Source organism: Neomonachus schauinslandi, chromosome 2 (genome assembly GCF_002201575.2).
Source record: "Neomonachus schauinslandi chromosome 2, ASM220157v2, whole genome shotgun sequence".
NCBI classification, from domain to species: Eukaryota; Metazoa; Chordata; class Mammalia; order Carnivora; family Phocidae; genus Neomonachus; species Neomonachus schauinslandi.
Genome location: NC_058404.1, coordinates 49,499,707 through 49,517,411, shown reverse-complemented (window position 1 = coordinate 49,517,411; position 17,705 = coordinate 49,499,707). Strand labels below are relative to the sequence as shown.

General features: G+C 40.9%; 1 protein-coding gene across 1 annotated transcript in view; it reads right to left on the bottom strand.

Annotated features, from left to right (window-relative positions):
• ELP3 (elongator acetyltransferase complex subunit 3) overlaps positions 1–3,375 on the bottom strand; it is a 103,963-nt gene extending 100,588 nt beyond the window's left edge. Inside the window, exons 1-2 of the mRNA XM_021698806.2 lie at positions 3,303–3,375; positions 172–271 (exon numbers count right to left, since the gene is read on the bottom strand). Of these exons, the coding sequence (XP_021554481.1) occupies positions 172–271; positions 3,303–3,321 (119 nt within the window). The 5' untranslated portion in view covers positions 3,322–3,375. The remainder of the gene's footprint in view (positions 1–171; positions 272–3,302) is intronic.
• Positions 3,376–17,705: the final 14,330 nt, after the last annotated feature.

Below are 17,705 nucleotides of genomic sequence, written 5' to 3'. Positions count from 1 at the left end.
TCGGCAGGAAGCTTGCTTCTCCCTCTCCCACTCCCCCTGCTTGTGTTCCCTCTCTCGCTGTGTCTCTCTCTGTCAAATAAATAAATAAATAAATAAATCTTAAAAAAAAAAAAAAAAAGGATCTACCACCTAAGAACAAGACTGCCTTCTTTGTTTTATAAATCAACTTACTTATTCAGATCAATGTCTTTCCCCTGTTCGTGGGCTTCAATTAGTTGTTTAATAACATCTCCTATAGTCAGCATCATCAGCTCAGCAGGGCTGAGATCTCCTGGAAAAATAATATTTAACAATGTAAAAAACCATATAACCCGGTAAAGTTTTTTGTATTTATTTTTTTTCTTTCAAAATTATTCCAACCATCTCAGATGAACAGCTCAAGTTTACAAGACACCAAACTTCCACTGTTTACAGTTTGAGCATACCTTTTGTATCCTTAATTAAAATAAACCTGCTTCATCTATATATGGGGAGAATTCACTTTAGAAGTACAAACACTGTAAGAATGATAGATACAGGAAAGAATAGAGACAGACATGAGGAGAAAGAACCAAATTGCACAAGAAAGCATCAAAGTGGTTAAAATAGCTTCCCTTTATCTCCAGAATTATAATGATATTTAGATGCATTATTTCATCTCTCAGAATGCAGTAGATAGAATAGGAATATTTGCTTGTCCCACAAAAATGCCACCAAGGGGTAAAGTTGAAACTCAAATCCAGGTATCCACAGACGTAATATTACAAAGCAATGCAATGCTCCTTTGTAATACAAAGAATGTTGGTTCTATACTTGCCTAGGGATCTAAGAGATAGTCTGTCCACCATCATGACCTTCTGGCAACTGAGGCTGACATGACAAGCAGAAGCTGACATGTTCTTACATGACTCCATCCCAATTACAATAGATCGGTTCAAGGTCAGGCACCTATCCAAGTCAGGCCAATCTGAGCTCTTTCCTCAAGGCAAAAAATGCCACTCTCCCACCAGTGATATGGCTTGGGAACTGCCACCAAGCATACTTCCAGCCTGTAGAGAATGCTAGTGTGCAGACACAATGGAGTCATCAGGGAGAAGAATAGATGAGAAAGCCCTGGCAGTAATGGAGCCCCTTTATTTATCTCATTTGAAACCTCACAACACTGTAAGGTAGATGGTATTAGCCCCTTTTACAGGTGTTAAAAATTAAGGGAAGTTAAGATGCCATTGTAAATGAAATAGTTACGACTCAAATCCAGGTGTTTTCTCCACAAGTTCCACGCTTTTTTCTCTGTACTAAGCTGCCTCTAACTTAATGAAGCAAAGTTAACACACACAATGTTGAGGGAAAAAAGTCCATCTATAATCAAAGGCTAAATGCTTTCGAAACCACGTAATTCAGAGTTCCAAAAAGGCGGTTCAAGGACCATGTAACAGAGGCAGGGTTGGTGGTGGTGCTGGAAGAAGAGGGAGAGGGAGGAGAGGAAGGAAAAGGAGGGTCTCTTTCTTGATTAAACCAAAGCAGCTTGGCTTTTGCATCTGTAATATATTGAAGCTCTATGTAATAATCTGGAGAGAAGAGGATTCAGGTGATAATAAAAACAGATAAAGATTTGAAAACCACATATACAGCTCTTGAGTATAAAAAAATTAACTGGAGAAGCAAATTAGTAAGAAAAGGCTTCATGGAGGAAACGGCACAGGGGACTTTAAAGAAAGGAAAGGAGTGGACAAGTGAAACGGAGGACAATCCAGAAGGAACAATGTCAGGTATAGGAATTATCTATCTTTGTGTAAAGGAGTGTTGCCTAACAAGGTTCAATAAAAAAATAGATTATAGGATACACTGACTACTAGGCAAAGGCATTTAAATGGAGTGGAGCCTAATATATTCTCAAGTTTGGGAGTAAAAAGATGAAAGTAGTGTTTTTAAAAAAGTACATAAGAAAATGATACAAAAATGATTCAGAAGGTAAAAAGAATACACAGAATTTGATACTAAATAAAAGGCTCTTGAAAGGCAATAATGTAAAACTCCCACAAGATTTAAAAGTAAAAATCTTGGATATTAGGCTCCCATCCCTAGCTCCCAACCCCTACTGGCTGTGTGATAATGGGAAGATCAAAGACTTCTGTATTCCCATTTCCCTGCCTGCCAAATTGGGATAAAACATACACATTTGACAAGGCTATTCTAAGAATCAATTCAAATAACGTATAGGAAAGCCAAAGTAGTATTCAAATATTAGTTACTGATGGAGATGGATTAAGAGGATGACGGCCAAAATGATGAGTAATAAACTATTTCAAGAGGCAGGGCTTAGTGATAGATGAAGTGAAGAGTGGGAAGCTGTCTGGCCTGATAGTCTGAGGAAGAGCAATGCAGAAGAAGATGACTAACTGGGGGAATGTAGTGTGATGCCACAAGACAACTGCAAGTAACCTGGACATTTGGAGCTGTTGTTCTAAGAAATGGTAGTGGATGCCCAGAGGCATAGTGACTAAAGACAGATTTAAAAGAAAAAAATTGTGGTTTTTTGGGTGCACACAGAGAGCCTGACCATCAGTTCCACTTCCTACGTATAATTTTGGGCTGGGTAAGTTACTTAACTCTTTGAATCTCCCGCGGGAAAGATTCCACTTTCCATCACAGTGGAAATGATATCCATTTCAAAATTATTAGCAAAGGCTCAATAAATAGTAGCTATTATTATCATAGCCATCAATCATGATTAGACCGACTTGTCACATGAGTGTACAGAAATAAGTTTAGAACTTGTAAGAAAATACTTACAAATCTGACTCTATCCTGTTGAAAACAAAAGATGAAATTGCACCATGCTAATTCAAGAGGTAGTATAAACGAAAATAACTACACAACTGTCCCACAGAAAACCAAGAACTCAGAGTTTTTTTTTTTTAAACCGAGATCTTAAAGGAAAATCTCAAAAAAAAAAAAAAAAGGTGAAATGTACCATAAAACAAATTTTAGCAAATTAAGAGACCCGAGAGCACTTTGAATCGACCGACCACATTAACTCCTTGAACAGCATACCTTGGAACAAAGCTTTTCCTGCCATCTACACAAAAGACACCAAGTGACTGCCAAAAGGGAAAAGAGTAGACTGGTTTAAAAAGCACAACAGGTAAAACGAGAAGGCAAGGGGCTGGAGCCGACACACGGACTGACCCTAGGGTGGCAGGGCGACTGGCTCAGGCACAGGATTCCCGCGGGAAAAACTGCGTTCAGCACCTCACCGCCCAGGTGTTCGCCCCTTCCCTATCACCCCGCTTGCCCCGTCTTCCTCTCTCGCCCTTCCGTACCTTTCCGCTTCTGCTTCATTTCTCCGCGGCCGTAGTATCTGCTACCACACACAAGGTAGCTACCAACTTGGACCTCGGGGAAAGTCGACAGCCACAAAGCAACCCCAGCGTGTCGTAAAATGACGGTCAACGTATCGTAAAGCTGTTCCCAGAAGACGGCGAGCGCAGAGGCCTGACCCGCTCCCCAGCGGCGACTCGAGAAGGTGCAGGAGGCGGGGAAAATGGGCCGCCGAGGAGGTTCCTTCCTGGGGTTTAAGGGCTGTAGGATGGGACTGTGTGAAGGCAAAGGATAGGTTGGGCGTTAGAAAGCTCGACCTGGATAGTAGAGCGACCGGACAATGCTTATGAATAGGGGCTACGCTAGCAAGCCTAAATGGGAGTGTGGATGTGGGTGGTCTCTAAATAAGGAGCCCAGGGCGCGCCCGAGTGGGAGATAGTCTGAGGACGAGCCACCTAGTGTGATACTAAATCAGAACCTGGAAGAAACCATGCAGGAATCGAGTAACAATCTGAAGTGCAGGCTTTGACGCCAATTAATCACCTTAGTCTCAGATGAATGGCACAAATTATCGATAAACATCATGAAAGCTTTGGAGATCTCTCCAGAAAAACTAGCACACGCATGAAGTTTTGCAGTTTGGAGGCAGGACTTGGGAAAACGTCTTCCTGAAACCCATCCGTGATCTTTGTTCATGGGCCAGAAATTTAGAACTGCTCTCATTAACAAAAAGACAGGAATAGGTGCTGTTTCCAGTCCCTTTCTTCCCACTAGAATTGAGGCAACCCCAAGTCTTTGAACCCACCATGACACTGAAACCGTCCTGGTCAAGTTTTGTGACTTCCCATCAGACCAAATTCAGGAGTATTTGTCTGTCCTTATTGTCATCCTGGTACCAATGGACATGTTAGCTTCCTTGAAAGTCTTTCATGATAGGACCCCCCACACTCTTGGTTTTTCTTCTATTTTTTCTCATCTCTTTTGGTGGACTCCACCTCTATCTCACTTCAACATATTGGTGTACCACGGACTTCACTTCTCATCCTTGTCTCTCCCAAGGTGATCCCCAGAGTATTAAAACTTCAAACACCATCTATCTGCTCCCATTTTTATAGGATAGCTCCAACTTCTTCCCCATTTGACATCTGGTTAGATCTGGGTGTCTAGATTCGGGCATCTCAAACAACATGTCCAAAACAGAACTCTATTTTTACTCCAATCTGCTCATTTCCCACTCTTCCTTATCTGAAGTCACTGTCATCCATTTTATCACTATCACTCTTTTGCCTCACAAAAGAGAACAAGTGAGGTGAGTAGTACAGTGGTAAATCTTAAAATGAGGTTAGGGTAGGCCTTATTGAGAATGTGATATTTGAGTTAATGTTTGATATGCAGATATCAGGGGGAAGAGTATTTCAGGTAAAAGGAATGGTTAATGCAAAGGTCCTGGGGTAAGAGGATGCCTGGTTGTTCACAGAAAGTAAGGAGCATTGATGGAGCACTTAGTGAGGGATGTGTAATAGAGAAGTGATGGGGTGGGGTGGGGTGGAGGACAGAGCAGTTTATATAAGACCTCTTAGGCCATTGTAAAACCTTTGGCTTTTACTCTAAATGGTGTAGGAAGCTGTTGGAGGGTTTTTAGCGAGATGTGATCTGATTTATAATTTAAAATTATCTCTATTTGCTGTGTTGGGAATAGACCAGGAGGTGGGGACAGGCAGAAGAAGGGAGATCAGTTAGGTGGCTATTATCATACCTTTGCTGCAGATTCCCAAACTTGGCTGCACATTAGAATCACCTAGAGAGTAGTGAAAAATCCCAGCACCCGGATCACATCCCATACCAATTAAATGAAAATATCAAGTGGTGGGAGCCAGTCAGGTTTTAAAGATCCTTGGGTGATTCCAACGGGCAGCAAAGTTTGAGAACTACTGAACGAGTCCAGAAATTATTATAACTTGAGTCAGGATTATAACTTGGAAGTGATGAGAAGTGTTCAGAACCTGAAAATATTTTGAAAATTTCAACAAGCTTTCCCAACCAACCAGATGTGGGATATAAGAGAAAGAAAGACATCAACATCAAGGGTGATACTGAAGCTTTTGGACAAAGGGACTGGAACCGTGTAGTTGCCATTAGCTGAAATGAATAAGCTTGTAGGCAGAGTGGGGTTTTGTGGTGGTGTGTAAGGAGGTCAATCCAGACATGTCATGTTTGGGATGCCTCGTGAGCAGTAAGCCATGAAAAAAGTTCAGGCTGGAGATACCAAATGAGAGTTACAGGTACGTAGGTGAAATTTAAAGCTATGAAATGGTACGTATGGAAAAGAAAGAGAAAACTAAAGACCAAGCTTTGGGGGCATTCTATTCTTAGTAGGTTGAGGAGAAGAGAAATAACCAGCAGGGGAAGCTGAGGAGGTGCCCCCAGGGAAGTGGGAAGAAAACTAGGAGAGTGGTGGTTACCTGGGAAACAAGTGAAAGTGTGTTAAGGAGGAGGGAGTGATCCACTGGGTCAAATGCTGCTGCTGAAGGGTCAAGTTAGATGAGGGTTGAAAACTGACTAAGATCATTGGGGACTTTGACAACAACAGTTTTATGAAAATGTAGTTGACTAGAGAAGGTTTAGATAGATTGAGAGGAGAGGAATTTGAGACAGTGAGTTTAGACAACTCATGAGGGATTTTGCCCTCAAGAAGTACAGAGAAATGGGGTAGTAGCTGACAGAGAAAATAGTGTCAAAGGAAGTGTTTATTAAAATAATAACAGGGGCACCTGTGTGAGTCAGTCAGTTAAGCATCTAACTTCGGCCCAGGTCATGACTTTAGGGTCCTGGGATCGAGCCCCACATTGGGCTCTGTGCTCAGCATGGAGTCTGCTTGTCCCTCTCCCTCTGCCTTTCCCTCTGCTCATGCTCACTCTCTCTCTCTCAAATAAATAAATAAAATCTTTAAAAATAAAAGAAAACATAATAATAAATAACAGCCAGTTTTTATGCCAATGGGAATAATCCAATGGAGAGTGAAAATCAGATGAATTACAAGAGGAAGATACTCTTCCTAGTCCTGGAGAGAGGTGCACAGCAGAAGGGATTTGCTTTTTTTTTTCCCCAGATGATATATTTTTAAAAATTTTTGTATTGTTATGTTAATCACCATACATTACATCATTAGTTTCTGATGTAGTGTTCCATGATTCATTGTTTGCGTATAACACCCAGTGCTCCATGCAGAATGTGCCCTCTTTAATACCCATCACCAGGCTAACCCATCTTCCCATGCCCCTCCCCTCTAGAACCCTCAGTTTGTTTTTCAGAGTCCATCATCTCTCATGGTTCGTCTCCCCCTCCGATTTCCCCCCTTCATTCTTCCCCTCCTGCTATCTTCTTCTTCTTCTTCTTCTTTTTCTTTTTTTTTTTTTAACATATATTGTATTATTTGTTTCAAAGGTACGGATCTGTGATTCAACAGTCTTGCACAATTCACAGTGCTCACCATGGCACATACCCTCCCCAGTGTCTATCACCCAGCCACCCCATCCCTCCCACCCCCCACCACTCCAGCAACCCTCAGTTTGTTTCCTCAGATTAAGAATTCCTCATATCAGTGAGGTCATATGATACATGTCTTTCTCTGATTGACTTATTTATATTTTTATTATTTTTATATTAATAACACCCTCCAGTTCCATCCACATCCTTGCAAATGGCAAGATCTCATTCCTTTTGATGGCTGCATAATATTCCATTGTATATATATACACCACATCTTCTTTATCCATTCATCTGTCGATGGACATCTTGGCTCTTTCCACAGTTTGGCTATTGTGGACATTGCTGCTATAAACATGGGGTGCATGTACCCCTTCAGATCCCTACATTTGTATCTTTGGGGTAAATACCCAGTAGTGCAATTGCTGGATTGTATGGTAGCTCTATTTTCAACTTTTTGAGGAACCTCCATACTGTTTTCCAGAGTGGCTGCACCAGCTTGCATTCCCACCAACAGTGTAGGAGGATTCCCCTTTCTCTGCATCCCCGCCAACATCTGTCATTTCCTGACTTGTTAATTTTAGCCATTCTGACTGGTGTGAGGTGATATCTCATTGAGGTTTTGATTTGGATTTCCCTGATGCCGAGTGATGTTGAACGCTTTTTCATGTGTCTGTTGGCCAGTTGGATGTCTTCTTTGGAAAAATGTCTGTTCATGTCTTCTGCCCATTTCTTGATTGGATCATTTGTTCTTTGGGTGTTGAGTTTGATAAGTTCTTTATAGATTTTGGATACTAGCCCTTTATCTGATATGTCCTTTGCAAATATCTTCTCTCATTCTGTCAGTTGTCTTTTGGTTTTGTTGACTGTTTCTTTTGCTGTGCAAAAGCTTTTTATCTTGATGAAGTCCCAATAGTTCATTTTTACCCTTGCTTCCCTTGCCTTTGGCGATGTTTCTAGGAAGAAGTTGCTGCGGCTGAGGTCGAAGAGGTTGTTGCCTGTGTTCTCCTTTAGGATTTTGGTGGACTCCTGTCTCACATTGAGGTCTTTCAACCATTTTGAGTCTATTTTTGTGTGTGGTGTAAGGAAATGGTCATTTCATTCTTCTGCATGTGGCTGTCCAATTTTCCCAACACCATTTGTTGAAGAGACTGTCTTTTTTCCATTGGACATTCTTTCCTGCTTTGTTGAAGATTAGTTGACCATAGTGGAGGGTCCATTTCTGGGCTCTCTATTCCGTTCCATTGATCTATGTGTCTGTTTTTGTGCCAGTACCAGACTGTCTTGATGATGACAGCTTTGTAATAGAGCTTGAAGTCTGGAATTGTGATGCCGCCAGCTTTGCTTTTCTTTTTCAACATTCCTCTGGCTATTCGGGGTCTTTTCTGGTTCCATACAAATTTTAGGATTATTTGTTCCATTTCTTTGAAAAAAGTAGATGGTATTTTGATGGGGATTGCATTGAATGTGTAGATTGCTCTAGGTAATATTAACATCTTCACAATATTTGTTCTTCCAATCCATGAGCATGGAACGTTTTTCCATTTCTTTGTGTCTTCCTCAATTTCCTTCATGAGTATTTTATAGTTTTCAGAGTACAGATTCTTTGCCTCTTTGGTTAGATTTATTCCTAGGTATCTTATGGTTTTGGGTGCAGTTGTAAATGGGATCAACTCCTTCATTTCTCTTTCTTCTGTCTTGTTGTTAGTGTATAGGAATGCCACTGATTTCTGTGCATTGATTTTATATCCTGCCACTTTACTGAATTCCTGTATGAGTTCTAGCAGTTTTGGTGTGGAGTCTTTTGGGTGTTCCACATAAAGTATCATATCATCTGCAAAGAGTGAGAGTTTGACTTCTTCTTTGCTGATTTGGATGCCTTTTATTTCTTTTTGTTGTCTGATTGCTGTGGCTAGGACTTCTAATACTATGTTGAATAGCAGTGGTGATAGTGGACATCCCTGCCATGTTCCTGACCTTAGGGGGAAAGCTCTCAGTTTTTCCCCATTGAGAATAATATTTGCTGTGGGTTTTTCATAGATGGCTTTTATGATATTGAGGTATGTATCCTCTATCCCTATACTCTGAAGAGTTTTGATCAAGAAAGGATGCTGTACTTTGTCAAATGCTTTTTCTGCATCTATTGAGAGGATCATATGGCTCTTGTTCTTTCTTTTATTAATGTATTGTATCACGTTGATTGATTTGTGGATGTTGAACCAACCTTGCAGCCCAGGGATAAATCCCACTTGGTCGTGGTGAATAATCTTTTTAATGTACTGTTGGATCCTACTGGCTAGTATTTTGGTGAGAATTTTTGCATCCATGTTCATCAGGGATAGTGGTCTGTAATTCTTCTTTTTGATGGGGTCTTTGTCTGGTTTTGGGATCAAGGTAATGGTGGCCTCATAAAACGAGTTTGGAAGTTTTCCTTCCATTTCTACTTTTTGGAACAGTTTCAGAAGAATAGGTATTAATTCTTCTTTAAATGTTTGGTAGAATTCCCCTGGGAAGCCGTCTGGCCCTGGGCTTTCGTTTGTTGGGAGATTTTTGATTACGGCATCAATTTCCTTAGTGGTTATAGGTCTGTTCAGGTTTTCTATTTCTTCCTGGTTCAGTTTTGGTAGTTGATACGTCTCTAGGAATGCATCCATTTCTTCCAGATTATCTAATTTGCTGGCATATAGTTGCTCATGATATGTTCTTTGAATTGTTTGTATTTCTTTGGTGTTGGTTGTGATCTCTCCTCTTTCATTCATGATTTTGTTGATTTGGGTCATTTCTCTTTTCTTTTTGATAAGTCTGGCCAGGGGTTTATCAATCTTATTAATTCTTTCAAAGAACCAGCTCCTAGTTTCTTTGATCTGTTCTACTGTTCTTTTGGTTTCTATTTCATTGATTTCTGCTCTGATCTTTATTATTTCTCTTCTCCTGCTGGGTTTAGGCTTTATTTGCTGTTCTTTCTCCAGCTCCTTTAAGTGTAGGGTTAGGTTGTATATTTGAGTCTTGTTTCTTGAGAAAGGTTTGTATTGCTATATACTTTCCTCTTAGGACTGCCTTTGCTGTATCCCAAAGATTTTGAATAGTTGTGTTTTCATTTTCATTTGTTTCCATGAATTTTTTAAATTCTTCTTTAATTTCCTGGTTGACCCATTCGTTCTTTAGTAGGATGCTCTTTAGCCTCCATGTATTTGAGTTCTTTCCGACTTTCCTCTTGTGATTGAGTTCTAGTTTCAAAGCACTGTGGTCTGAAAATAGGCAAGGAATGATCCCAATCTTTTGGTACCAGTTGAGACCTGATTTGTGACCTAGGATGTGATCGATTCTGGAGAATGTTCCATGGGCACTAGAGAAGAATGTGTATTCTTTTGCTTTGGGATGGAATGTTCTGAAAAGATCTGTGAAGTCCATTTGGTCCAGTGTGTCATTTAAAGTCTTTATTTCCGGGGCGCCTGGGTGGCTCAGTCGTTAGGCGTCTGCCTTCAGGTCAGGTCATGATCCCAGGGTCCTGGGATCATGCCCTGCATCAGGCTCCCTGCTCTGCGGGGAGCCTGCTTCTCCCTCTCCCGCTCCCCCTGCTTGTGTTCCCTCTCTCGCTGTCTCTCTCTCTCTGTCAAAAACAAAAACAAAAAACTTAAAGTCTTTATTTCCTTGTTGATCTTTTGCTTAGATGATCTGTCCATTTCAGTGAGGGGGATGTTAAAGTCCCCCACTATTATTGTATTGTTGTCGATGTGTTTCTTTGCTTTTGTTATTAATTGGCTTATATAATTGGCTGCTTCCATGTTAGGGGCATAGATATTTACAATTGTTAGATCTTCTTGTTGGATAGACTCTTTAAGTAGGATATAGTGTAGAAGGGATTTGCTTCTGATGTTCCTCTAGTAACAGGCTGGAAGGCAGAGCACATGAGTGCAGATTCTGATAGATGGTTGGTGTGATGATGGGGCTCTGTGCAAGTTTTCTCTCAATTGCTTCAGTGTTTCCAGTGAATTCAATGAAAATGCAGCCTGGTAGGTTTCCCAAACGTTTAACAGGCCTAGATTTTGGGTGTCCAATAGCAGGTATGAAGGACCTCCATAAATAACCCAGGCATCTTTAAAAATGATCAAAATTAATTTTAGTTATTAAGTACTTTAGTAGTACCTCTGATTTAGAATGCAAAGAAACAGCCAGTAGGGGGAGACCTGAGCATATGTGACGTGAACATAAGACTAAGTTGTGATTTTTGCCCAGAAGCATAAGATCCAACTCTAAGGATGGTATTCACATTGATATTCTTTGCTTTGAACTTTATACTGGTATTTCCATGGTTTTCTTATGGATGAGGCATACCATCTTGCTAAAAGTTCAAAGCAGTTTTTAAGATCACAGTCTAAATATTTATCTTTAATTCTTTTTAACCTCTTTGCTTTCTGAATCCCCACTTTGGACTAAAAAATACCTACAGTTACTGAGAGTTATCCTGGTAATGACTGAGTCTGCCTTTAAAGGTCAAACACAACCTGAAGCTGAAGGTTAAAAAATTTTTTCCCTGTACATGATGTGATTGTTTAGGTTGCCAAACACAGCAAAGTAGAGTATGTTATACTTTCTTCTCCATTGGACAGCATTTTAAAAATATTTGTTTTTCTGGGTTTTTTAAAAGATTTATTTATTTTTACAGAGAGAGAGAGCAAGTACAGGGGTGGGGGGTGGGGAGGGGCAGAGGGAGAGGAAGGGAGAGAATCTCAAGCAGACTTCCCTGAGCATGGAGCCTGACACAGGGCTCCATCTCATGACCCTGAGTTCATGGCCTGAGCTGAAATCAAGAGTAGAACACCTAACCAACTGAGCCACCCAGGCGCCCCGTTTTTCTTTTCTCTTTTTTTTTAATGGATGTAAAATTTAAGTTCCAAAGAGATCTTTAAAACTTTATGACCCTCGGGCGCCTGGGTGGCTCAGTCAGTTAAGCGACTGCCTTCGGCTCAGGTCATGATCCCGGAGTCCAGGGATCGAGTCCCACATCGGGCTCCCAGCTCAGCAGGGAGCCTGCTTCTCCCTCTGGCCCTATCCCCTCTCATGCTGTTTCTCTCTCTCTCTCTCTCTCAAATAAATAAATAAAATCTTTAAAAAAAAAACTTTATGACCCTCATTTCTATAAACAACCCAATGTTGTTTGGTTTTTGGTGAGTTTCAAGACTTTGTTACCAAGAGTCAGTTTATCTTTACCATCTTATGTCATGTATCTTGAGCAGTGATCTTGTATTTGGAGGTGTAGGAACCAGTGCATTGTTTCTCTTGGGACTGGGGCATTTTTCCTATCTGCTCAAGTAAGTTAGATCCATCAGAATAGGGCACCTGGGTGGCTCAATCAGTTAAGCATCTGCCTGGAATCCTGGGATCAAGGCCTGAGTTGGGCTTCCTGCTCAGCAGGGAGTCTGCTTCTCCCTCTATCCTTCCCCCTTGCTTGTGATCGCTCTCTCTCTCATATAAATAAATAAAATCTTTTAAAAAAAAAGATCCATCAGAATAAATTTCCCCCTCAAAGAAAGAATGCTGCAGGATGGATGCTGCAATTTATTTGGAAAGAAAAAAATTACTAATACCTTCCTGCTTGTAGGAATAGGGCAGAAAAGGATGTAAGATCCCCAGTTCACACACAATTTAAGTTTAAATGAGAGAGGGAAATAGCATGAATCAATTTCAGAAGGGGGAGATCGTCATAAACAGCCCTTGGATGGCAAGTCAGTTTCACTTCTGCTTGTGTGAATGTGGCTTGTGACTGTGGCCACAAAGGGCTATATACCCCAGCTGGTTCCACATATCTTTACCAAGGCAAAGAAACTGCCACCATCTCTTCTGTGGACTCTCAAAGCTGAAGCAGAAAAAGTGACATCTGGTAAGTTGTATCTCTTATGTAATTTTTGCTGTAATGTATGCTTGGTTTAAAGAAATAGACTTCAGATTTATAGAAATATTGGGAAGATAGTACTAAGAGTCCTCATATAACCTACACCCAAGTTTCTCTCTTATTTACATCAGAATGGTACATTTGTCACAATTAATGAACCCATATTTGTAGCATTATTATTAACTAAAGGCAATACTTTATTTAGATTGTCTTAGTTTTTTTTTTTTTTCTACTTTCCTTTTTGTGTTGTAGGATCCCATCCAGGACACCATATTACATTTAATTGTCATGTCTCCTTAGGCTCTTCTTGGCTGTGACAGTTTCTCAGACTTTGTTTTTTATGATCTTGACAGTTTTGAGGAGTACTGGTCAGATATTCTGTAGGTTTAACCCCTATTGAAATGTATCTGTTTTTTTCATGATTAGATTGGAGTGATGGGTTTAGGGGAGGAAGATCACAGAGTTAAAGTGCTGCTCTCACCTCATCAGGTCAAGGGTACATACAGACAGTTTGATCTGTGACTGTTGATGTTGACCTTCATCACCTGGCTGAGGCAATGTGTGTCAGGTCTCTCTACTGTAAAGTTACTTTTCTCCCCTCCTTTCCAGACTGCCCTCTTTGGAAGGGAGTCACTCTGCAAAGCCCACACTTAAGGAGTGGGGGGTTATGTTCCCTCTCCTTGAGGGTAAAGTATCTACATAAATTATTTGGAATTTTTCTATATGGAAGACTTGTTTCTTCTCCCTCTCTTAATCATCTTAAGGTAAGGTTTTTTTTTTGTTTTTTTTTTTTTTGTGAAAGAAAGTGGGTTTCACTTCCTGGTTGGTTTAAGTGAATTTTAAGGCTATGCAAAGACCAATGAAATAGAATCTGGAGAATCAGGTTTTAGCTTGAATTTTACGTAAGAGTGTGATCTTAGGCAAGTTTCTAATCATTCCTCCCTTCCAAAAAAAACAGCAATTTCAGTCATCATCAGGGGTAGTATTAATGTCACATTTATTTATTTATTTGAGAGAGAGAGAGAGAGAGAGAGTGCATGAGCGTGGGGAGGGGGGGCAGAGGGAGCAGGAGAAGCAGACTCCCCGCTGAGCAGGGAGCCTGACACGGGGCTTGATCCCAGGATCCTGAGATCATAACCTGAGCCAAAGGCAGACACTTAACCAACTGAGCCACCCAGGTGCCCTATTAATGTCATCTTATGCCTCGTTAGCTTTGGCAAGCTTGGGGGAGCAGTATGAGGAGATTGGAATTCATTTTGTTTGTACATTTGCCTCTGATAATGTACGTTATGAAAATATCTGCTTATTTTACTTACCTCCTCATGGGGAGTGAAGGAAGGAGAAAATCATGTTATTCTAATAACTCCTTTACTATATCTACCTCTGGGGGCTGCACTTCTCAGGTTGCACATACTAACTCATGTGTTAATGCTGAAAATGTAACTCTTATCCTTTGGGGATTCGCAGGTCCTTGTTTCATTTTTGCTTCAGAGCTAATGTGTTTAAATTGCTTTTTTGGCACATACCTAGCTTGGAAGAGCAGTGCAATGTCCAATAAAGTGGTTAGGATATGTTGCCAATACCAAAGGTGCTTAAAACTTAAAAAGAAAGGAAATAAATCCTAAACGTCACCAGCATTCCGTAAGTTTATTAAGAATCTCCTTCTCCTTATTTCATACTCCAGCCCACCTCTCTATGGGAAGAGGTTAAGACTTCACCAAGGCCTCTTGAAAGACAATGAGATAGAACTCTCAAGGTTATTGACTGATCAATGTGGACAAGAATGGAGTCAGTTTATCAGTGAAGGTGGCATATATACTCTCAAAACTAAATAGACTTGACCCCGGTGAATACTTGTACTGATTTCTAATTTAAGTGTCTTCACCAAATATTCTAAAAATAAATAACATTTATACAGATGCTTAAGTGCCTACAGACCAACTGTGCATGAAATATTACATTTAGTCATCACAATGAACTCCTGATATAGGTCTCTTTATAGTCTCATTTTATATGTGGATAAACTGAGGCTTACAGAGGTTAGGTGATTTGTTCAGTGTTACATTGCAGTCCTGGAACATGATCCCCAAATCCTGAGTAATTTCCACTACATCATTCACATTTTGGAATGTAAGCCCTGTGTGTGTAGACACCTTCCCCATTTTGTTCCCCGATGTAGGCCCAGCACCTAGGAATACCTGGCACATAATAGACACTCAACAAATATTTGAATAAATGAATGAATGAATGTAATTCCTGCCATTATTAATCTTACCATCTAAGATACATTTAAAAGATAACACCTCATTCCTTCAACAAATATGTATTCAATGCTTACTATGGACCAAGCCCTTCCCACATTCAATAAAAGTGGGGAGTAAACCAATTAATGATCAAAATACCCTGTAAAGGAAGTTTGCTAAGTTAGGCATTTTGATGTTTTCCTATTAGTGCTTCCTTGGGGGTAGGGGTAGGAGACAGAAATGCAAGGATAACAAGAATCATGTTAGGAAGGGTTAATGATGTGAAGCAGGGTGGGGTGAGATGAGATTCTGGCTGAAGGAGAAGAGCTAGGGGGAAGAGGACAGGATGTTTGCAATTCTTAAGCACATTCAATTCTGCATCAGACACAGAAGGAATGCAGTGAAAGTGTTCTACTCAGTCTCTCCCCCCCCCCACCTCTCTCTCTCTCTCTCTCTCTCACACACACACACACACACACACACACACAGACAAACACAGACACACACACACACACACACACGCTGGGTTATTTTACTTCTGAGGGCACTGAAGAATGAATGTTCAATCAAAAGCTTCAGTTTGAGTCCCAAGTACAATTTTATCGAGTAGCTATTCTCAGTCCTACTCAACAGTCTTCATTTCCAAAATGCCTTTGTTATGTATTTGAAGGAGCCCCTCATGTGTGAGCGCTGTTCCCTCCATTCTCCTGCACTTAAGCTCCAGAGGCTTTATTTATATAGTACCTATGAGAGGCTGCTTGGTGGAATGGAGAGAACACTAAACTTGGAGTCCCTCTGACCTTGGACAAGTTCCTTTCCCTCGCTGGGCCTCAGTGTCCATATCTGTAGAAGAAGGGGCTCAAGAGCATTCTTTATTTAATTCCAGTATATGAAGCTGTTCTAATAAAGGGATAACTACTGAATTTGTGCATTTGATGTCAAAAAAAGACATCAAGCAAATGCATTTGTGCATTTGATGTCAAAAAAAGACATCAAGTAAACACAAACAAGAAAGGGAGAATCGGAGAAGCAAGAATAACTGTCAAAAGTCACAATTGTTTAACAGGAAATGCGTTCTGTGCAACCTTCCCATATCTAGCTAAATATGCAGAGAGTCTCATTTAAAAGATGCTATTCTTAGGCTCAGTGCACATGAATGTAAATAAGCACTAAAATCAAAACTTCAGTGCTAACTGCGCAGTTGAAATACAAGTGAAATAAACCACATGTGAAAACCTTGCCTGTATGAGCAATAAATTTGAACTCTTTTCAATTGCTTCTCCACAGCAGCCAAACTTTCACAAGATGCAACCACCATTACTGCCTCTCCTTGGGGATAAAGTCGATCCCCACATAATTCAAGGAAGGACTGTGCACCCGTGGGTCCTTTGCTCCTGAAAGCGAAATGAACCTGAAATTACAGGAATCTTGGTTGTGCTGCTTTTGATTGCACAGGAGCCCTAATCATTGGTACAGTCTTGGTTTCAATGGCAGGTGACATTTCAAATTAAGAATTTTAATCCTTTTGGCATCCAACTAAATCAGAGAAGGACTAGATCAATCTTTCATTCATAGATGGGGAAACTAAGACCAAGGGTGATAAAAATGACTTGTCTGAAGTCCTACAGCTCCTTTGACTGATGGAAAAGCCAGAACTGTACATTCTACACCTGACTGGTGGCTTATTGCCCTTTCTACCATCACCTAGTTCAGCTCAGGGACTATGGACTGAGTGTCTGCACCATACTACCCTCCCTATTGAGATATCTGTTTATAAGCTTTCCTTTTAAGTGCCTGGTGTTTCTTTCATTCTACTTTCTCAGCCTTTTTGTTAGTGATTCCTTCCCACTTTCCAGTGTCTTGGTTTACTGATCAAATGGTCTCTTCCTGCCAGTCTTTGGACACTGGCAGAAGGGATTGGAAGCCCAATTTGCTACCACCACAACTCAAATCATTTCCAGTTTCTCGACATTTCAGTGAGGGATCACAAATTACTCATGCACTGGTACCATAGATGCCCCTGCATTGGGAGGCTCATGATTTGGTGTCTCCACTGCATGCAGCAGCAAAGCCCAGGCCAAACCCTGGCTAGCTTTTGCTAGCCATTGTGTACCGTTGGTTTCATAAATGAAGTTAGATGAACTGAAGTCCCTGCAAACCTAAAGGAAGCCAAAAACCAGTGCTCAGGATTTGCTGAACATGTCTGCTTCTCCTCTAAATCTCCTTCTTTTTTTTTTTCTTAAGATTTTATTTACTTATTTGACACGGAGAGAGAGCACAAGCTGGGGGAGTGGCAAGCAGAGGGAGAGGGAGAAGCAGGCTCCCCACTGAGCAGGGATCCCAATGTGGGGCTCCATCCCAGGACCCTGGGATCATGACCTGAGCCGAAGGCAGACATTTAACGACTGAGCCACCCAGGTGCCCTGAGTGTGTTCATTCTTGTAGCAAGCATTTGTTAAGCACCTACTAAGTGTCAAGCTCTGTGCTGGATACACCTCTGATACGGTGCCTAACATTTTGTGTGACTGTGGCTCATTGAGCTGCTGTCTTCAGAAGACAACAGATCGCTTTCTTTCTTGGGGTAATTCCTAGTTCTGTATCTAAAGTTATTGATGGGGGGGCGCCTGGCTGGCTCAGTCGGTGGAGCACAACTCTTTGTCTCTGGGTCATGAGTTTGAGCCCCATGTTGGGCATAGAGCCTACTTTAAAAAAAAATCACGTTATTGATAGGCATTGCCATATACTTGCACACATTATAGCTTATCTACACATTTGTTTTCCTA